Consider the following 22,379-nt stretch of genomic DNA (forward strand, 5'->3'; position numbering starts at 1 on the left):
ATCATCCTCCAGAGAAAGCTCCTTTATGGAACTTTTTCCTTCTCATATTCCACATCATAGTAGCAGTTAGTCGCAGTATTCTAATGATAATAGTCTGAGCAGTATTTCCTTGGAATGACTGCTGGCTGCTGTTAGAGAGTTGGTGAGCATGAGTGGAGTTGAAGAATGTGAAAGGAACTGCTTCCTGTTTGCTTCAATAAGAGGTATGTGTTTGGGCAGTTGGTATCCTAAAAGAAGAGGATTGTCCTGGTCAAGTTCAGAGACTGGAGTTGCACATTCCCCCCCCCCCCAGAGGTGTCCAGAACTGTGGATTGTTGTGCATACCCCTCTTTTTCTCCTTTATTCCCTACTACTACTATGTTAAAAAGGGCTTAGCCACCCTGGAAAAATGTTAGAAGCACTAGAAGAAAAGACTAAAATGGATCCAAGGGCTCCATAGCAGAGAACAGTCTGAAGCTCAAATAGTTAGACATCTTTTATTCTGGCAATGATAAAGTAGTTTGGGGTCTTGGACATCTGGCTATGACTTGGGTAACACAAGAGGGTATGTTGTTGTTGTTGTTGTTACTGTTTTTCTTATTTCCCTAATTCAAGTGTAGATAGCTCTGACATAATGAAGTTCTTAGCCTTGATAATTGCTAAACAAATAACTGTAAACCTAGTAGAATTTCTGCCGCTTCAGAAATTTTCTTCCATGTTCGCCAGTATTGGCATTTCAATGTGTTGTTCTTGCTTGGCTTCTCTGTTATTTAACCAGAGTGACGGTTTTTTTTCCTTCCCTCCCCTTTTATTCTTTTCTTCTACCTGTTCCTCCGCAACACTCTCTCCAACATCATAGAAAACATGAAGGAGCCCAGGCAACGCAGAGATAACCGGCGCCCAGATCTGGAAATCTATAAGCCTGGTCTTTCCCGATTGAGGAACAAACCTAAAATCAAGGAACCTTCTGGGAGTGACGAATTTAAGGATGAAATTATTAACAACAGAGATTCCTCTGCTGTTGGAAATGGTACACAGTTCGTTAAGGATGTCTGCAAGGAACTGGATAACCAACATCAAAATGGTCCTGTAGACCCAGAAAATATTGGGGCACAGGAGTCCTTTCCTACGACTTCTGGACAAGAGGATCGAAGTCTAAGAATTATCAAGAGAACAAAGAAACCTGACATGCAGATCTACCAGCCTGGAAGGCGTTTGCAGACTCTTATCAAAGAATCAACTAGCAGGGCGGGTGAGGAAGAAATCCTCAACCAGGTGGAGCAATTGAGAGTAGAAGAAGATGAGTGTAGGGGAAATGTGAAAGAGGAGGTCATGAATAAACCAGACAAAGATGAGGCAGAAAAAAGCCTAAATGGTGACAGAGTAAGGGCTGCAAAGGGAGAAAAAGGAAAGAGGATTGAGAAGGGGGAGGGGATAAAGAAAGTGACCGATGACCTGGCACAGGGGAAGCTAGGTTCAGCAAAGCGCTACTCCCGCTCAGACAAACGAAGGAACCGCTACCGCACTTGTAGTACCAGCTCGGCTGGCAGCAACAACAGTGCTGAGGGGGCTGGCCTGACCGATAGTGGTTGTCGCCGCCGCCGACAGGATCGGACCAAGGAGAGGCCACGACTGAAGAAGCAAGTATCTATGTCCTCAACTGACTCTTTGGATGAGGACAGAATTGATGAGCCTGATGGGCCCAGGAGGAGCTCGGAACGGAAGAAACATTTAGAAAGAAACTGGTCTGGCCGTGGGGAGGGAGAGCAGAAAAGCAATGGGAAAGAAAATCGAGGCACTCTTCGTGTCACTTTTGATGCAGAAACCATGAACAAAGACTCCCCTCTCGTGAAATCAGCCAGGGAGGATGTGGATAGGATAAAGCTTGACAAAGGCCTGAGCAGTGGGGGCAAAGGCCCTGAGAAGCAGGAGTCCAAAAACCTGAAACAAGAACTTCGAGGCCGTGGACGTGGCATTCTGATTCTGCCTGCCCATACCACCCTATCTGTCAGTTCAGCCGGTTCTCCAGAATCTGCACCTTTGGGACCTCGGCTTTTATTTGGATCTGGTAGTAAGGGATCTCGGAGTTGGGGCCGAGGAGGCACCACTCGACGATTATGGGACCCAAACAATCCTGATCAGAAACCTGCTCTAAAGAGCCAGACGCCCCAGCTACATTTCTTAGACACTGATGATGAAGTCAGCCCTACCTCTTGGGGTGACTCCCGCCAAGCCCAAGCGTCTTACTATAAGTTTCAAAACTCTGACAACCCCTATTATTACCCCCGGACACCAGGCCCTGCCTCTCAGTATCCTTATACAGGCTATAGCCCTCTGCAGTACCCCGTGGGCCCTACAAATGGTGTGTACCCCGGGCCTTACTACCCAGGCTACCCATCTGCATCAGGACAGTATGTCTGTGGCCCCCTCCCTGCCAGCACCATGAGTCCTGAGGAGATGGAACAGCACATGAGGAACATGCAGCAGCAGGAGCTACATAGGCTTCTCCGGGTGGCTGACAACCAGGAACTGCAGCTCAGCAACCTGCTCTCCAGGGACCGCATCAGCCCTGAGGGTCTGGAGAAGATGACCCAGCTCAGGTGTGCTGTGTTCCATCCTAGAGGGACGTGGGGGTAAGCTGGAGGTGGGTAGGCTCCTGTGGTGGAGGAGTGTAGAAACTTTTGGCAAGGCACTGGGCATTAAATCCCTTTCACATTGATTTTTGTAAGGAAGGAGTAGTTGGAAAAAAGAACAGAAAATTTGGTTTCTAGTCTTAGAAATGATTATGCTTCCCACTTTTTCTTTAAGAAAAAAAGTCCTTAAGAGAACATGGAATCTGGAAATGGAAAAGGAAAGACTTTCCAGAATGCCAAGAAGTGAACAACATGTAACTTGTGGTGAAGATCTTATTTCAGCTGTTAAATTTAGGTGGAGGCATATGGGGAAAAACCATTTTCCTAGACATAACTGTCTTTAGAATGACATTCTGCTGTGCAGAATAAAAAGTCAAATGAGTACTATACCTGGTGGCATTTTGGATTTCCTGCCAAGGAAGGTGTTTAATTTGCAAGAAGCTCAGATCTTGGGTCTAGCCTTTCTTGTGGTGTATTTGGAGCTAGAAGTTGCATGTATTTTATTCCAGAGCTGAACTGCTGCAGCTATATGAGCGCTGTATCCTATTAGATATTGAGTTCTCTGATAATCAGAATGTGGATCAGATCCTGTGGAAGAATGCTTTCTATCAGGTGATTGAGAAGTTCAGGCAGCTTCTCAAGGATCCAAATGTTGAGAACCCCGAACAGATTCGGAACAGACTTTTGGAGCTCTTGGATGAGGTAAACCATCATCTTTTTGTCCTCAGGATAAAGGCTTTAGCATTCTGTAGTTGTGATGGGTTTTTATCACCTGAAATATGATGATTTATAGCAGAACATTGACTAAAAACCTTATGCTCTTTTCTTGGGTTTAGGCCTAACCCACCCTGTTGCTTCCTTGGGACCATAACTTATTGGCAATTGGAGTTAGTTCTGAGCTTGAAAATTTTCTGAATGTCTTGTTTGGAGGTGGGTGCTGTGGGGAGAGAAAGTGTGTATGGTATGTGTGTGTTCATATTTTTAAAACCATGGAGGGGCTTATGCTATGAATTTGTCTTGTGTTTAGTTGGTGACCACTAAATACTATATATGCCTCTCTTTACATAGGATGACTAAACATTAGCAGAACTGTGGACAGGTTACTTGCCCCAGTTTCTGGTGGGTAGATTGGATCAGAACAGTCTGATTCAGCTGTTTCTTATTTTTTGTCTTTATAGGGTAGTGACTTCTTTGATAGTTTGCTTCAGAAGCTGCAGGTTACTTACAAGTTCAAACTGGAGGACTACATGGATGGTCTTGCCATTCGCAGCAAGCCATTACGCAAGACAGTAAGCCAGCTTCTTTATCTTAAATTTAATCATCCATTTAGTAAGCATTTGTCTAGTGTTATGTGCTAGGCACTATGCTAGGTGTTGAGGATACAAAACAAAAGATACAGTCCAGTGGGGGAACAGACCAATTAAACCAGCAATTATCATGTAGTAAGTACCATGGTAATGTTATATATACAGTGTGGAAGGGGCACAGAGTGAAATGGCTCTGATTCCAACTGGTGGAGTTAAGGGAGACTTCTGAGAGACTGTCAAGTCTTGAAACATGACTAGGAGTGGAAGGGGCAGTACAGGGCACAGCAAGAGAGAATCAGGCCTTGTTGGAAAGTGTAAGAAGTGCAATATGCTAGTTTTTGTAATGTGGAGTTGGGCTGTTGTAGGAGGTAAAGCTAATGAAGTAGAAAGGGATAGATCAAAAACTTTTGTATGCCATACTGAAGAGTTTGGACTTTATTCTGAAAGCAGCGAGGAGCCATGGCTTGATTTTCACTAAATGGATGGCATAGATTTCTTCTTAGAACGAGTCACTGGCAAATGGATGATTTTGGGCAAGAGTGTGGAGGTAGGGAGGGTCAGGTTGAGGGCCTGAACCTAAGGTAGAGGTAGTGGAGGTGGAGAAGCGGAGACAAATTGGAAAGATAAAAGGGAAATAGAATTGACTTGCTGGCTGATTTGGTGTGAATGATGAGATAGGAGGCATAAGGAGTCTAGATCATCTCCCAGTTTGTGGCCTAGGAGAGTGGCTGGGAAGGAAGAGGCTAGTTCAGTTTTGGCTCTGCGTAAGTAGAGGAACTTGAAAATGAACAGATGAATATTCTGGTCTGTTTGAAGCTCAGGGGAAAGAGCTAAGCTGGTGCTATAGATTCAGAAGTCATCAGTGTGTAAGTGATAGTTGAAGCAGAAGTTGGGATACTGGGATACTGGCCAGTCAGCCAGAGAGTGAGGGATGGGGATCAAATTTCAAGGTGGGCAGAATTGTCAAGTGCTGTAGAGTCAGCGAATGCTGCTACTACTAAAAGTGTCCAGTGGATTGGATGAGCGTACCACAATTTATTTCAGTTGGAGAGGATGGAAGACAGATTGCAGAGAGTGAAAAGTGGGACAGTAGGTACAATGCAGGGAGTAATATAGACCATCCTTTTAAGAATCTTGGCTGTGAAGGCAAGGAGGGAAGATAGTAGTTAAAAGAGAACATAGTGTCAAGAGAAGTTTGTTTTTAAGCTGGAAGAGTCTTAAGGATATTTATATATTGAGAGGAAAGGACCAGGGTAAAGGAAGAGGTTAAATAAAGATTCATTAGAGAAAGGCATATGATTTATGGAGCAGAGACTTCCTCTTGTCTTTCTACTCCTGATTATTGCTGTGCACAAACTCTATTACTAATCAACAAGTATTTATTGAGACCCTCCTACATGCCACGTGTCTTTATAAGACACATAATTCATTGTGGAACAAGAAAGCCATGATCCCAGCTCTTGGAGTTTAGAGTTTGCTTAGGGGTGAGTACAGGTGGTGGATTAGTAATTGCAGATGCAACGACTTCTGCAAAGGATGTTGTGGTGGGGGTGTAAGTTAAAGGGGTTTAGAGGATCATGGAAGACTGAGGAAGTCACAGTTAAGCTGGGGCTAAAAACCTGAGATGTTAGCCAAGTGAAGGTGTATGTGAAGATGCTAGAACATTCTATGGAGAGGAAGTAGTATATGTGCAGGTCCTGAAGCTGGAAAGAGCGTGGTGTGTTAGGGAGACTAAGGAAAGTCTAGTCTGACTGAGGTACAGAGAGAGAAGGGGGAGGTGGTGCTGTAGAGGTAAACAGAAGCTAGATCATCTGGGACTTCATCCAGAGGATAGTGGAGAGCCTTCGGTGGAATTTGGTTTTTTTCTTCCCCCCATTGAGATAGTAGAGTGCTGTAGTATGGAAACATAATCTGCTTTCTTGGTGCTTTGTCAGCTAACTACAAAGGGTTCTTGGTGTTCATAGAATGTGTGGAATAGTCAGGACTCTGAAGGTATATGGCTTGTAATGGTATATAACTTTGCTGAGGCACACGTTTTTTATATATGAGGAGGTTGATGTGCAGCAGCTAGTTATTTAGCTAGTGGATGAGCCTTCCTCAGGGGCAGTATCTACTTCTCCTTGAAGCTTTGTTCTTTATTCTGTGATATGTTAATTTCTTGTGTGTGAGGTGGAGTGGAATTGTATGTTGTGAAGTGATGTTCCTTAGGTTTTTTGGTTGGCCATATGTCTTAGGATTGTTAAGGGTCTACTCTGTTGTTTTCTAATGGAGGGACAGCTGCCAAGCCCATTATTGAGAAAACATACATATAGAGAGGGAGAGAGAACTACCCAGTCCCTGGCCATTTCGTAGGTGTTTGGTAGAGGGTAACTATGTTATCGTTTTAGGGAATTGTTATTGTTTTGCAGAGTGAATGAAATGCAGGAACACAGTGCAGTGATACTCATAGTTTGAGGAGAGAGAGACTATAGTGATGACAGGAAAATAACAAAATAAACAATTGTCTTAGTATTTGTATATCACTTTATAATTTGTGAAGTATTTAACACTTACTCTATGGAGTATGCATTTTTATATTCAGATGAAGAAACTTGAGTCCAAAAAACAGTTCCAAAGACCTACGGAAGATCACACAACTCTTACATAGAGAGTCAGGTTTCCTGGTTTCCAGGTTTCAGAATGTTTTTTTCTGTTTACCTGGGACTAGAAATAAGAATGACCGCTCTCTTTTCTGCCATTCTTTCTCATTTTATTTTGCTTCACATTATTGGCTGTTTTTGCTAGGCAAGTTTAGACTGAAAACTTTTTTCTTTGTTGAGGACTACTAGTGCCTTATTAGTGCTGTTCTGTCACTTTGATCCTATCATTGTCCTTTGGTGTTGGAGTTAAAGTTTCTTGGGTATACTACTAACTGATCATTTTTCCTGCAGGTAAAATATGCTTTGATCAGTGCCCAGCGATGTATGATTTGCCAAGGAGATATCGCTAGGTATCGGGAACAAGCCAATGACACAGCAAACTACGGGAAAGCACGCAGGTACTTTTGCCTCTTGTTCATTGCTTCTCTTTCCTTGCGGCGTTAAGCTAAGCCCTATTAAGAGCAATGGGCCACCTGAGCTGCTCTCATATGGAAGTCCTACAGGTGTCCCTATTGGTCTTTGTAATCAGGCTTTACCACTCCAGCGTCACATCTAACACTCCAGCTTATGTCTTAAGCAGTTAGGGCTATCAGGTGATGAAATGGGAAAGCATTGATATGGAGCTAGCATTTTTTACTGTTTTTCTATTCCAGTTGGTACCTAAAGGCCCAGCATATTGCTCCCAAGAATGGGCGCCCATATAACCAGTTGGCTCTGCTGGCAGTGTATACGGTAAGCAATCCTATGGACAGGGCAAGTATTTTGCAGACAGTATCTTAGAAAGAATGGATTTTGATAGTATCAGCTTCTGGAGCTAGAGTTCCTCTGAACACTAAACCTAAAAAATATCCTTTCCTGCCATCCTCACATTCCTCTTGTTACTTTCAGAGGTAAGTTGTCAGTGATTCCTCATTCCAGTTGAATCTGTACTTCATCCCCTTTCATTGCACTTAAGTTCTTAAGGGAATGCTCATGCTCCAGCCAAACACCACTCTTTGTTTTTGACCAAGGCTTCTGCTCTGAATCTTGTCTTTCTTCCCTTCCCTGTCCTGTTGAATGAGTTTACTCATTTCTAGAAGGGAAAATAAGGCTCCCTTTACCACTTTTCCTTAAAGTCCTCAACTAGCCCTAACTAGTGAGATCTTTACTTCCTTTCCCCAGATTATCCCCTTATTCCTCTTAAGTTTTCACTTAACGAGCCTCCTTAGCAGAAACAATTAGTGCCAAATTGTATCTTCCTAGATCTTAACCAAACTCCTCTCAATATGCCTCTAACAGAGAGCCTTGGGAGCAGGTAACAGCCCCTCGTAAGGAAGCTGAATTGAAGGCGGGGGGGAGGTCAATGGTAGGTATCAAAGATTTAAGTGTAAAGCAGCTAACATGCTCATTTAGTAGGAAGAGTTTTCATAATGCTATAAAATTTCATTGCCTGAATAATCTGTTTGAATTAAAATTTTTATTCCCCTTTATTCAACAAAAGATTCAAAGAAATTCCTAACACTTCATGATGGATTGAAATTGTTGATTAAGTAGTGTGGTTGACCGACACACTTCCTTCTACATCTCTAGAATATCTTCATTCACTTTCTTTTTTTAGATTTTACTTATTTATTAGAGAGAGAGATCACCAACAGTGGGGAGGGGTAGAGGGAGAAGCAGACTTCCCACTGAGCAGGGAGCCTGATGTGAGGCTTTATCCCAGGACCCTGGGATCATGACCTGAGCTGAAGGTAAATGCATAACCGACTGAGCCACCCAGGTGCCCCTCTTCATTCACTCTTTATTTTCTTTAGTACACTAAAAGTATTATGCAACCATCAACTCTGTCTAATTCCAAGACATTTTCATCACCCCAAAAGGAAACCCCATACCCATTACTCTCCATTCCTTCTACCTCCCAGCCTCTGGCAACCACTTAGTCTGCTTTCTGTTTCAGGATATACCTATTGAATATTTCATATAAATGGAATCATCCAATATGTGACTTCTTTATGTCTGGCTTCTTGCATTTAGAATAAAGTTTTTGAGGTTTGTTTATGTGGTTTGTTTATGGTTTGTTTTCACCTTTTAGCTGTTGTCAATAGTGCTTTGTGAAGTACAGGTATTTGAATATCTGTCTTCAGTTCTTCTGAGTCTATACTTATGAGTGGAATTGCTGGGTTATATGGTAATTCCATGTTTAGCCTTTTTTTTAAAGATTTATTTATTTTAGAGACAGTGTGCATGCTGGTGGTGGGAGGAGCAAAGAGAGAGAGGGAGAGAAGCAGACTCCCTGCTGAGCATGGAGCCCAATGTGAGGCTCGATCTCACGACCCTAAGATCGTGATCTGAGCCGAAATCAAGAGTCGGATGTTTAAATGACAGAGCCACTAGGCGCCCCCATGTTTAACTTTTTAAGGGATCACCAAACTTTTTCATAGAGGCTGTACCTTTTTACATTCTTACCAGCAATGTACAAGGGTTCCAGTTCCTCCATGTTCTCACCAACATTTTCATTTCTTTGATTATGACCCACCTAATGAGTGTAAAGTGATATTGCACTGTGGGCTTTTTCCCCCCACTTGGGGACATTTTTTTCTTCAGTGTTTTTTTCTTCTTTCCTTTCTTCCTTCCTTCCTTCCTTCCTTTCTTCCTTTCTCTCTTTTTCTTTTCTTCTTTCTTTCCTTCCTTGTCAGTTTTAGGTTTGCAGAAAAATTAAGCAGAAAGTACAGAGAGTTCCTATATACTCCCTCAGCTCCTCTCCTGGTCAGTTTTCCCTGTCATTAACATTTTGCATTAGTGTAATACATTTGTTTATTATTGATGAGCCAGGATTGATACATTATCACTAACTAAAGTTCCTAGTTTACATTAGGGTTCACTTTTGTACAGTCTGTGGATTGTACAAAGCTTGTACAAATCTGTAATGACATGTATTCATCATTACAGTATCATACAGAGTAGTTTCACTGTCCTAAAAATACCCTGTGCTCCACCCTCCATCTGTTCAGCCCTCCTCAGTCCTCTGAACCTCTAGCAATCTTAATTTTTAGTGTCTGTAGTTTTGCCTTTTCCTGAATGTCATAGTTGGAAACCATACAGTATGTAGCCTTTTCAGATTAGCTTGTTTCACTTAGTAATATGCATTTAGGGTTATTTTTGTGATGTGACAACTCTTTTCTTTTTATTGTTGAGTAATGTTCCATTATATGGATGTACCACAGTTTGTTTATTCGTTCCCCTATTGAAGGACATCTTGGTTGTTTTCAAGTTTTGGCAGTTATAAATAAAAATGCTGTAAATGTTTGCATGCAGGTCTTTGTGTGGACATAAATTTTCTTCTTCTTCTTTTTTTTTTAAAAGATTTTATCCATTTATTTGAGAGAGAGAAAGAGAGAGAGAGAGCATGAGAGGGGGGAGGGTCAGAGGGAGAAGCAGACTCCCTGCTGAGCGGGGAGCGCGATGTGGGACTCGATCCCTGGACCCCCGGATCATGACCTGAGCCGAAGGCAGTTGCTTAGCCAACTGAGCCACCCAGGCACCCCTGGACATAAATTTTCATCTCATTTAGATAAATACCAAGGAGTGTGATTGCTGGATTGTATGGTAAGAGTGTATGTAGTTTGGAAGAAATTGCCAGACTGTCTTCGGAAGTGGCTGTGCCATTTTGCATTTCTTCAAGCAGTGGATGAGAGTTCCTGTTGCTCTGCATCCTCATCAGCATTTAGTGTTGTCAGTGTTCTGGATTTTGGTCATTCTATAATAGATGTGTAGTGTTATCTCATTTTAACTTGCATTTCCCTAATAACATATGACGTGGAGCATCCTTTCATGTGCTTATTTGCCATTTGTGTATCTTCTTTGGTGAGGTATCTGTTTTGATCTTTTGCCCAACTTTAAATTGGGTTGTTTTTTTATTGTTGAGTTTTAAGTGTATATTTTGAATATCAGTCCTTTATTAGATATGTGTTTTGTGGATATTTTCTCTGTATGTGGCTTATCTTTTCATTTTCTTAGCACAGAACAAAAGTTTTTAATTTTAATGAAATCCAACTTAACAACTTTTTCTTTTGTGGATTTTGCTTTTGGTGTAATATCTAAGAACTCCTCACCAAACCCAAGGTTATCTAGATTTTCTCCTGTGTTATCTTCTAGGAGTTGTATAGTTTTACATTTTACATTTAGGTCTGTGATCCAGAAAGGTATAAGGTCTGTGGCATAGATTCATTGTTTTGCATGTCGATGTCCAGTTGTTTCAACACCATTTGTTGAAAAGATCATCCTTTCTCCATCGAATTGCCTTTCCTCCTTTGTCAGAGATCAGCTGGCTGTATTTGTATGGGTCTATTTCTGGGCTCTATTTCATTCCATTGATCTGTTTGTCTGTTCTTTGGCCAGTACCACTATAGTAGCTTAATGGTAAGTCATGACGTTGGGTAGTTCGGTCTTCCGACCATGTTCTTCTTTGTCAGTATTATGTGGGCTATTCTGGATCTTTTGCCTTTCCATATAAACTTTAGAATCATTTTGTTATTATCTACAAATCTATTGACTTTGAAGTAGTGTCTCATTGTGGTTTTGATTTGCATTTCCCTAACAACTAATGATGTTGAGCTGCATTATAGGCCATTGGAGAAAAGTCTATTTAAATCCTTTGCCTAGGGCACCTGGGTGGCTCAGTTGGTTAAGAGTCTGCCTTCGGCTCAGGTTGTGATCCTGGAGTCCCTGGATCGAGTCCCGCATCGGGCTCCCTACTCAGCAGGGAGTCTGCTTCTCCCTCTGACCCTCCCCCCCTCATGTCCCCTCTCTCTCTCAAATAAGTAAATAAAATCTTAAAAAAAAATAAATCCTTTGCCTATTTTTTCTTATATTAAAAAAATTTTAAAAAATTTAATTGTAAAATATACATAAGATGAAATTTACCATCTTACCCATTTTACATTTACATTGTTTTGCAACTGACCTCCAGAACTTTCTTCATCTTGCAAAACTGGAACTTTATACCCATTAATTAAGCAACTCCCCATTTTCCCCTCCCTCCAACCACTGACAACCACCCTTCTACTTTCTGTCTCTGAATTTGTCTATTTTAGGTACTTAATATAAGTGGAATCATACAGTATTTCTTTTTTTGACTGGCTTATTTCACTTAGCATTATATCCTAAAGGTCCATCCATGTTACAGCTTGTGTCAGAATTTCCTCTTTAAGGCTGAATAGCATTCAGTTATATGTACATACCATATTTTGTTTGTCACTTCATCTGTCAGTGCACACTTCCACCTTTTGGCCATTGTGAGTAATGCTGCCATGAATGTGAGTGTACAAAATCTCTTTAAGACTCTGCCTTTAGCTTGGGTCCCAGGGTTCTAGGATCGAGTCCCACATCGGTCTCCTTGCTCAGCAGGGAGCCTGCTTCTCCCTCTGCCTGCTGATCGCCCTGCTTGTGCACTCTCTCTCTCTCTCTGTCAAATAAATAAATAAAATCTTAAAAAGAAAGATTTATTTATTTATAATTTGAGAGAGAGAGTGCACACGCAGATGCATGCATGTGCACTGGGGGAGGGTCAGAGGGAGAGAATCTTCAAGCCAACTGCCCGCTGAGCGCAGAGCCTGATGCAGGGCTTGATCTCACGACCCGTGAGATCATGACCTGAGCGGAAACCAAGAATTGGACATTTAACTGACTTAGCTACCCAGGTGCCCCTCTTCTAAGAGTTTTTATAGTTTCTATATTTAGATCTTTGATCCATTTTTCATTAAGTAAATGGTGTGAAATATGGGCCCAACTTCATTCTTTTGCATGTGGATATCCAGTTCTAGTACCATTTGTTGAAGAGGCTGTCCTTTCCCCATTGACTAGTCTTGGTATCCTTGTTGTAAATCATTTGGTGCCTGGATTTATTTTTGGACTCTAGTTCTCTTCCATGGATCCATATGTCTACCCTTATGCCAGCACCTCATTGTTCTAATTACTATAGCTTTGTGGTAAATTTTGAAACCAGGATATATGAGTTTTCCACCTTTGTTCTTCTTTTTTAAGATGAGTTTGGCTGTTTGGGGTTTCTTGTAATTCCATATGGATTTTAGGATCAGCTTTTTCATTTCTGCAAAAAGAGTCATTGGGATTTTCATAAGAATTACATTGATTGTTTAGTTGCTTTGGGGAGTATTTACACAGATGTTTTTGATTTATTTAGGTCTTCTTTAGTTTCTTTCAGACGTGTTTTATAATTTTCAGTATATAAGTTTTACACTTCATTGGTTAAACTTATTCCTAAGTATGTTATTCTTTTTGATGCTGTTGTAAATGGAATTATTTTCTTAATTTCTTTTAAAGATTGTTTATTACTAATATATAGAAATGTAACTGATTTTTGAGCATTGATCATAATATCTTACAACTTCACTGAATTCCCTCTGTGGCTTTTTGCCATTCTGATTAAATTGGTATATTTTTCTTTCATAGACCTCTGACCTAAATTAGTGGTCCTTTCAAGCTCTTTTCCTCTGTCCCTCTTTTTCTGTCTCCCTTTTATCCTAGTTGTCTTTTAATATCACTTTCTTAATTTTCTGTTTCCTCCAGTCAGTCATTCAGTGAATCTCAAGAATTCAGTGAGAGCATGTTTGTACACAGCGCTTTGCTAGGTGCTGTGAGTGATGAATATGTGATGTTTTCTGCTCTGAAAAATGTGTTGAGAAGACAAGTGAGGTGTGTAGACAGTGATACAAATTAGACTTCATGAAATTTGATGCAATTGATTAGATGCACCATTATTTTCTGGACCACTAAGAAAGAATATGTGAATTATAAATAGGACCTAATGGTAGATACAGATTGTAAGTTCTGTCTTGATTTCAGAAATGTTAAAATATGAAAAAATCATTGTAGAATCGACAAAACGCAATCTAAAATCAAGTGAGTGGTATAGGCTGAGATCAGTACAGATTGGGATAATATTAAAAATAGCCCCCATTAGGGGTGCCTGTCTGTCTCAGTAGAGTGTGTGACTGTTGATCTCAGGGTTGCGAGTTTGAGCCCCAAGGCGGTGTAGTAGAGATTACTTAAAAATAAAATCTTAAAAAAATAAGAAACAAAAAAATAGCCCCCATTTAACTGACTGTAACAGTATATCAGATAATCTGTTAAACTGTATGTGTTATATGAATTTTATTCATTTTAGGAGCCATATGTGTATAAATGTCTTCTAATAAATATCTACCTAATAAGTGGCAGGACCTAATTCAAACTCAGGCAGTTGACCTTAGAATGTGTACCTTTAACCATGCTAGCTGAATAGAAGATGTGAGGTTTTTTGTTGTTGTTGTTGTTTTTAAGATTTAAGTTTTGAAGAATGAGTTACAGGGGTGAGAGAGAAGTTAGTGTTCCAAATGCATTTTGAGACAGAAAAAAAGGAAAAAATATATATGAAGTTGGAGAAAGGCTTTTTGACATTCTTTCCCCCTTTGTTTCAGTGTTTTTCTTTCTCCTTTCTGATCTCCCTTTCTTTTACTTCTTTTCCTTATTAATTGGTTGTGAAACAGACTTGAAGTATTTATTTGCTGAATTCATTGGATAATAGTTTACAGTTCCCTTTCTCTGCAGAATCAGTGTGGTATAGGGCAAACCTGAACTCAGGAGCCAGACAGACGTAGGTTTATATACCATCATACCCAGGATTTGGCTTGGAGGCCTTGATGGACAAGTTATGTTGTTGGACAGCAATCTTCCTGGGCTCCCCTTTCCTCATCTTTGAAATGGGACTAATAATGCCTATGGGGCAGTGTTCTTAGGTTTAGGAGTAAAATCTATGAAGTGATGGTCACTTGTCTCATTGTGCTTAATCAGTGATATTGCCATTGTTATTTATAATTTTTTTAGCTAATAACTAGTGAGTTGAACATTTTCTTTCTCTAAAAACAAAATGTAATTAGATTTTATATTTGATGAGGCTCTTTATTCTTTTCTCCCTCTTGTGAGTACTTGGCTCTTAGAGTACCTCCACATGTAAGTCAGAGTCCTGTGCCAGGAGAGATCCCTGACGTAATTGCCGTGGTTCCTCCTATGGATAGCATTCTGATTTTCTTATTGGAATTCCTTATAGCCTGGGAGAGATAGTAACGTTTTCTAGGTCAGCTGACTCAGGCTGGAGTCAGGAAGAGAACTGGTTGACTTGATGTCTCTGGCTTTTTTCTGCAGAGGAGGAAGCTTGATGCTGTCTATTACTATATGCGCAGTTTAGCTGCCAGCAACCCTATCCTGACTGCCAAGGAGAGTCTCATGAGCTTGTTTGAGGAGACAAAACGAAAGGTGAGTGGGGATGCAGGCGAACTCATTCCTTCCTAAAAGAATGTGTTTCTCTTAGTGCTTCCGTGTCCTCAGAGGAATGCCTTATAATGCCCTCAGGGGGTCCCATTGGGCTGTGCTGATTAGTCAGTCAGCCCCTATACAGAACCAAACTCATCTTTAGGAGAGTTCTCCAGGGCCTTTGGGTGTGCATCTAGATTATGGAATTAATAACTTCTATGAGACAAAGCAGATAATACTTTGCTACTTAGGGAGTATAGAAAAGTCTTTATTTTTTATAGCCCCTGGGCAACAAACTCAAGATGAGGTGAGTGCCTCTTTTTATTAGTTGAATCCCAGGAGAGTCTGAGCTTATGTGTTTGTATGTTGTACAGGCAGAGCAGATGGAAAAAAAGCAACATGAGGAATTGGAACTGAGCCCTGACCAGTGGCGGAAAGGAAAGAAGTCTACTTTCCGGCATGTTGGAGATGACACCACTCGCTTAGAGATCTGGATCCATCCATCACATCCTCGGTCCTCCCAGGGCACTGAATCTGGGAAGGATTCTGAGCAGGAGAATGGGCTGGGCAGCCTGAGCCCAAGTGATGTAAGTTCCTGAGGGTGATATAATGATCAAGACTAGCTAAGTAAAAGTGGATGCCCCAGTACATGCAACTGGGAGGCACTGCACAGACATTTCCCATGAATCCCAGGGAAGGTAAATCACTTCAGGCTTTCTGACGTCCTCCTCTTTCTCCTCCAGCTTCACTTCTTCTTTATTACGTGCTTCCCTCTCTCACCACTATGTGGCACTGTAGAATTTAGTAAAACTAGTTTTTCTAAAGGAAGATCTACTTTAGTATAGGATGAGAATTTTTTGCTGCTTTGGGTTTAGAGTCACCAATATGATGCTTTAGGATTCTGAAGGGATTTTGTGAAGCTAGTAGGAGAGAGTATAGTAGGAAAACTGCAAATGGCTGGTTCATTGTCCTTTGAGAGTAAAATTCATAGTGGAGTGGATGGTGGGGTGACCTGGGACCACATCCTGAAGGGTCATGTGGTAAATAGTTTGACCTTTATCCTGAAGATAGTAGGGAACTCTTGAGTGCTTTGAATAAGGAAGTAACTTGTCAGATACACATTTTAGAAGTATAACTCTGGCTGCTTTGTGAAAAGTTTGGAGAAGGGTAAGACTAGAAATAGGAAGAGTAGGAAGGGTACTACAATAATCCAAGTATGATGTGGAGAGGACCTGAACCAGGAGATGGCTTTGGAGATGGGGAGAAGTGAACAAATACGGGGTATGTTAATGAGGTAGACTCCAAAGGACTTGAGTGGACAGGGGGAGCTAAAAGACAGGAGGAATCAAAAGTAACATCTGCCCAGGTGTTTCTGGGTTGGCAACAGTGAGTGTTGGTCTCTTCCTTGAGATAGGGAATAGAGGTAGAATTGGTTTTAGGAGAAAAATGCTTGAGTTTTAGACATGTGAGAATTTCTCTAGGACATCGAAGAGAGATTTAAAGGCTATCCTGTCTGAAGCTGGGGAGAGCATTCTGGATTAGAGATGAAGATGTTTGAAGGCATCCTCTTATAGATGGAATTGAAGTCATGAGAGTTGATTCGGTCACTCGAGAAAAAACACAATGAGAAGTAGGTTGAAAATCGAAGAGAGAAAGGAGATAGATGGCGGGCAGGGAGAGGTCCTTGCAGAGGATTGGAAGGGAGAGCAATCTGGAGCACAAGTGCAGGGATTAGCCTGAATGAGGGTGAGAGATCCCTCTTTCTTATGCTTGAGGGAAAGGAGGAACAGGTAATAGGGGGTCAGGTAAGTTGGTGGGAATTGGAGGAAGATGAGGAAGGGCCTTTTTGATGTTTTCTTTTTTCGTTTTGAAGCTGGAGACACGGTTGTCTGCTAAGAATGAATCGAAGGTGGTGGGATAGGGGGACTTCTTTGGGGTTTAATTTAAAATGTTGATTTCTCTGGGGCACCTTGGCGGCTCATTCGGTTGATTGCCCAACTCTTGGTTTCTGCTCAGGTCATGATCTCGGGGTTGTGGGATCAAGCCCCGCGTCGGGCTCTGTGCTCACCACGGAGTCTGCTTGTCCCTCTCCCTGTGCTCTGACCCCTGCTCTCTCTCTTTAAAATAAATAAATAAGGGCGCCTGGGTGGCTCAGTCGTTGAGCGTCTGCCTTCGGCTCGGGTCGTGATCCCAGGGTCATGGGATCGAGTCCCGCGTCAAGCTCCCTGCTCGACGGGAAGCCTACTTCTCCCTCTCCCACTCCCCCTGCTTGTGTTCCTTCTCTCGCTGTCCCTCTCTGTCAAACAAATAAATAAAATCTTAACAAAAAATAAAAAAAAAAATAAAATCTTCAAAAAACAATAAAATTTCCACTTCTTTTCCTTTATCCTTTTTAGTCTTTAGCTGTTTTATGCATGACTTGGAAAGTAGTCATTACTTATAAATGAAACTTCCAATTTGCCATGTGCCATGGTTTGCATGGGGTGCTTCAGAGGAGTTGCCTCTATAGTAGACTCTCATGCTGTACTCTCCCAGTTTGGATACTGCAGCCCCAAATGGGAAGCCTATTTGAATAAGAGAGAAATTGTTCTATTGGGTTAGCTCCACTGTCTGTCTCTAAAATGAAAGAAACAGGGGCTCCTGGGTGTCTCAGGCAGTTGAGTGTGGACTCCTGGTTTTGGCTCAGGTCATGATCTCAGGGCCCACACCAGGCTTCACGCTCAGCAGGGAGTCTTCCCCCTCCCCCTGTGCTCTCGCATTTCTCTCTCGCTCTCTCTTAAATAAATAAATATTTTAAGTAAATAAATAAAATGCAGGTAACAACAATTTGGGAAAGCATTTTATGGCTTTCTTTGACCTTTACCTCAAGGTTAGGGAGTATCCTTCCTAAGAGTTAAGGTTATAACTAATATCCTATAGATCTCTCTCTTCCATTAGGTATTTTTTTTTTCCCATTAGGTATTTCATTGACTTTTAAGTAATGTGTTTATAAGTCTGTTTTTATTTATTTATTTTTTAAGATTTTATTTATTTATTTATCAGAGAGAGAGAGAGAGAGCACAAGCAGGGGGAGCAGCAGAGGGAGAGGGAGAAGCAGACTCCTCACTGAGCAAGGAGCCCGATGTGGGACTCGATTCCAGGACCCTGGGATCATGACCTGAGCCGAAGGCAGACGGCTTAACGACTGAGCCACCCAGGCGTCCCTATTTGTTTATTTTTTAATATTTTATTTGAGAGAGAGAGTGAGCATGAGTGGGGTAGAGAGGCAGAAGGGCAGTGGGGGAAGTAGGCTCCCTCCTGAGCAGGGAGCCCAGTGCAGGACTGGCTTCCAGGACCCCGGGATCCTGACCTGAGCTGAAGGCAGACGCTTAACCAACTGAGCCACCCAGGCGTCCCTAAGTCTGTGTTTTTATTCTTATTTGCATCTCAGAGAATGCATTTTCAGCATATGGGCTGTCATTAGATCTATTAATTTTTATTAATTTTATTATTTTAATAATTTATTTTTAATCATACAAATAATATATGGGTGTGTTTTTGGTAGAAATTTCAAATAATTCGAGACGTATACAGAGGAAAATGGTCATTTCTTTTTTAAACTATTTGTGAAGCTGTTTTTATATTTTCAGCCTAATCATCATCCACCCAGTTGTCCCTACAGTTTCCTTTTTTAAGTTAGTAATTGGACATACAGTCAGTTCTGTTACAATGTTATAACACATAGAGTCCTAAAAATCACTGTGCTTTGTAAAATTGCACAGAAAAAAAGCCATAGAGCTTTTGGGCAAGATGGGGTTAGGGGCACAACACTCAAAAACATCCGGAGTGACTTATTAAAAGATATGAACCTGAGACAGTTGTGCACTTTTATACACGTCCATTGGTTAAGAAATACATAAATACTATTTTGGAAAAGAAATGAACTTTAGAAGCGGGCTTTAGGAGGATTGCAGCTTGAGTGTTTAAGTGGTGGAAGGAGGGTTATTTGAAATTGGATGGATAGATGTAACACCAGATGTGGATCGGTGTGGCTTAGAACGAGTTCACATGGTGAACTGCGGTAGCTGGTAGATATTTGGAAAGTGTGTGTGTTTTCTGTTCCTGTGTAGCTCAGTTCAACCCAGTGCAGTTTTCTGTGTTCACTCAGTGTATCTCATGAACAAAATCACATATAAGGAGATGCAAAATTTGTGCTATGCTCAAATTGTTCCCCAGTATATTTATCACAATGGAACAAATAGATATTTTCGAAACAAGGATTGTAGCAGAACTAACATATTTCCACTTGTCTAAGAATATCTTTTTTTGGTATGTTCTTAGTATGATAGATATTTCATTATAAGGGTATATGTCATTTGTTTACTTGTGTAATTTATGTATTTGCTGTGCATGCTTGTTCATCTTGGTTGTCTTTTTTGGGTGATTAGCCTTACCAGGAATTGCTCTTTTGACAATTCCTAGAGAGTTTCTAGCACAAACTACTAAAAATCACATCCATGAATAAGAAGCAGAAAGTTTGGCTTCAGGCGGTGGTTAGTAATGATAGTAGAGTCCCAACTAGTTTGTTTTCTCTCTGCCAAGCACAAGCTTTGGATCTCTCTCTGAATGGCTACAGAAGGTTAGCTTGTGGGTTGTTGGTTTTCAGCCTTGAGATGTGGTTTGGGTTGAACACGCTACCTGGGGAGGGACTGCCAACCTCAACTGTAAGTGGCATCCTTTTAAACTATTGAGACTCATATTTAAACTCTACCCCTCCTAGCTAGGCTACTCAAATTCAGTGTCACCAGGGTCACAAGCATTCTTTATTTAGTGGATGTGCCTTCTGCTATACCTCAGCTCCCTTTGGAAATCAGAAAAGGGTTACTGCTTAGCAAATGAGTTTTTACAGATAGTTAATTAAGGAGATTATAGCATCAGAAACAGTTTTCACACTGAGAGGCCAGGGTCTCTGATGAAACTGCTCTGTTTATATCTTGAATAGACTGTAACTTGAATCTGTCTACTGGGGAAGAATGAGCAAATGAGAATAGGAGCCACTGGTAGATGTTTGTCTCTGAAACTTTAGTGAGTTCTCATATTTTGGCATGATTTGATTTACCATTCCTAGCATTTTCCCCAACTATGGTTTACTATATCTATAACATGGTTGGTGCTATGTGTAGAAAATGTCTTTAGGTAATGAGATGTCATTGTATATTTGGCCAACCTCTTGACAAATCTTTCTTCTCCTTCACCCTTCTAAATGTGTTTTGGGGTTCAGACTGGACTGTACCTCAGTAGCTCCTAATACCTATTGTTCAGCCTTTCCTTATTTGAATCTCTTATTTCACCCACCAAATGGTTTTTATACCATACCGATATTTATTTTATTTGTTTGCATAGTATTGTTTTTCAGGACTTGTTTACATCCAGAATTTACTGCAGTTACTCTTGAGTTTTTGGAGAGAGGGCTGCTTCTGGGTCCAGTACTTAACCAGACTAAAGCTTTGTTTCTTGTCCTATCGTGCCAGCTTTGTGCTAGGGTTGTAAAGATGACTACAACATTATTATTACCTCAAAGAGCTTAGAGTCTAGTGCATGGGTCAACAAGCTTTTTCTGAAAAAGGCCAGATAGTCAATGTTTGAGGCTTTGCAGGCCATATGGTCTCTGTTACAACTACTTACCTCAGCTGTTGGGGTGCTAAAATAGCCATAGACAGCACATAAATGAATGAACATGGCTGTGTTCCAGTAAAACTTTATTGACAAAGACCCGGGGCAGCCTGCCTCTGGCCTGTGGGCCTAGTTTGCCAAACTCTGATCTGGTGGAAGTAATGGCCACATAAACAGAATGTTTCAGTATACAGTTGGTTATTGTCATTTGTGGTAGTTATGTACTAGAAAGTCACCACAAACACTGAATTAGTGAATACTGAACCATTGCTTCTTTTTTTTTAAGATTATTTATTTATTTATTTGACAGAGAAAGAGAGAGAGGGCACAAGCAGGCAGAGTGGCAGGCAGAGGGAGAGGGAGAAGCAGGCTCCCCACTGAGCAGGGAGCCCAATGCAGGGCTCGATCCCAGGACCCTGGGAACATGACCTGAGCCGAAGGTAGATACTTAACCGACTGAGCCACCCAGGTGCCCCTGAACCATTGCTTCTAAGCGAAATACAGGCTTAGGTTTCTGTGAGCCCCTGGTTATAAGAATTTCATCAAGTAAACAGTACATACCTTTTTTGTTTGGTTGGTTGGTTTTTAGAGAGAGAGAGTGGGGAGGAGAGGCAGGGGTTGAGGCAGAGAGAGAATCCTAAGCAGGTTCCATGCTCATTGTGGAGCCCAAAGCGAGGCTTGATCTCACAACCCTGAAATCAAGACCTGAGCCAGAATCAAGAGTTGGATGCTCAACTGACTGAGCCACCAGGCGCCCCATAACCTTGTTTTATGTAGGTTTCTGTTTATAGCCACTTTATTTAATATATATTTTTGATTCATTAACACTGAACTCATGGCTGACACTACTATAACTTGTGCCTGAACAGACACATGTTTTCTCTCTAAGGCACATCACAGCCTTCTTGCACTTAGGAACACTAGAACACTTCAGCACTATGCTTGGAGGCCATTTAAAGAGTGAAATCACCAACAAAAAGCACACAAATGTGAAAAACATGGCTCTAAATAGACCATGAAAAGGGCACTTGCTTAAAGTCTGAGAACTTGGACAAGAAGGCAGAGAGTTACCTTGTTGAACCTCAGCTGGGAACATGTATCAGTCGACTTGAATTTTTTGCCACTCTGGGTATGTCCACGAATGACTGCAAAAGCACCATGGGTATTGAGTTTGGTGTTATTGAGTTTTAGCAAGTAGCTGAATTCACAAATACAAAATCCACAAATAATGATGACCAAGTATATTGTGGTAAGTGTCGTGAGGGAGGTAAGCATTGGGTACCATGGAAGCACAGAGAAGAACGCTTGGTGCAGTCCTGGTGGAAGTATGGGTTGTAGTGAGGAAAAGGAGAGTGACTTTGGAAGGCTCTCTGGAAGTTAACTAGGCCAAGTGAGGAGAGAGTGTTCCAAGTGGAAGGAACAGCATGGTCAGAGACAGAGGAGGTGTGTGACACAGCAGAGGGGTTGCAGGTATCTAAATCTATGATAATTTGGAGGATCATGTGAGAAAGGTGGAGTGGGAGAGAGACTGAGCCTTCTGTGGAAACACTTTCTAATTTGGTGCTGTGGTATGTATGGGTAATGGCCAGTGGGCTGGGCCCAAATAATGTACTTCTGGATTCTAAAAGTATTTGTATCTGGAATTTCTCATTGTTTACTTCTCATGTCTGCATTTTTAATTCAACAAAAGCAGTACTGTTTCATTCATTAAATTAGGAAGGGTGGAAACTGAATTTTCTGCCCCACAGTTTGTTGTTTAAAATTTGAGGGCTACTCTTTTAAACAGTGCTTTAGGCATTCCAAACTCAAATATGCAGAAGATACTAGTGTTTCTTTTGTTTTGGTTGTTGGAGGAAATTGCCAATGGCTTCGATTAAGTAGAG

The 22,379-nt window shown here is 41.3% G+C and overlaps 1 protein-coding gene across 7 annotated transcripts in view; it reads left to right on the forward strand.

Annotated features, from left to right (window-relative positions):
• SMG6 (SMG6 nonsense mediated mRNA decay factor) overlaps nt 1–22,379 on the forward strand; it is a 228,902-nt gene that overhangs the window by 1,520 nt on the left and 205,003 nt on the right. For 5 of the 7 annotated variants that reach the window (XM_025851094.2, XM_073879264.1, XM_025851096.2 and 2 more), the window contains exons 2-8: nt 839–2,579; nt 3,122–3,314; nt 3,791–3,901; nt 6,850–6,956; nt 7,212–7,290; nt 14,737–14,847; nt 15,219–15,431. In XM_025851094.2, the coding sequence (XP_025706879.1) occupies nt 839–2,579; nt 3,122–3,314; nt 3,791–3,901; nt 6,850–6,956; nt 7,212–7,290; nt 14,737–14,847; nt 15,219–15,431 (2,555 nt within the window). Of the gene's footprint in view, nt 1–123; nt 204–838; nt 2,580–3,121; nt 3,315–3,790; nt 3,902–6,849; nt 6,957–7,211; nt 7,291–14,736; nt 14,848–15,218; nt 15,432–22,379 lie in introns of those variants that run through there. The other 2 variants (XM_073879263.1, XM_073879265.1) reach the window with 2 other exon arrangements.

Source organism: Callorhinus ursinus, unplaced genomic scaffold (genome assembly GCF_003265705.2).
Source record: "Callorhinus ursinus isolate GAN/ISIS: 27379988/994484 unplaced genomic scaffold, GSC_fseal_2.0 scaffold34, whole genome shotgun sequence".
NCBI lineage: Eukaryota > Metazoa > Chordata > Mammalia > Carnivora > Otariidae > Callorhinus > Callorhinus ursinus.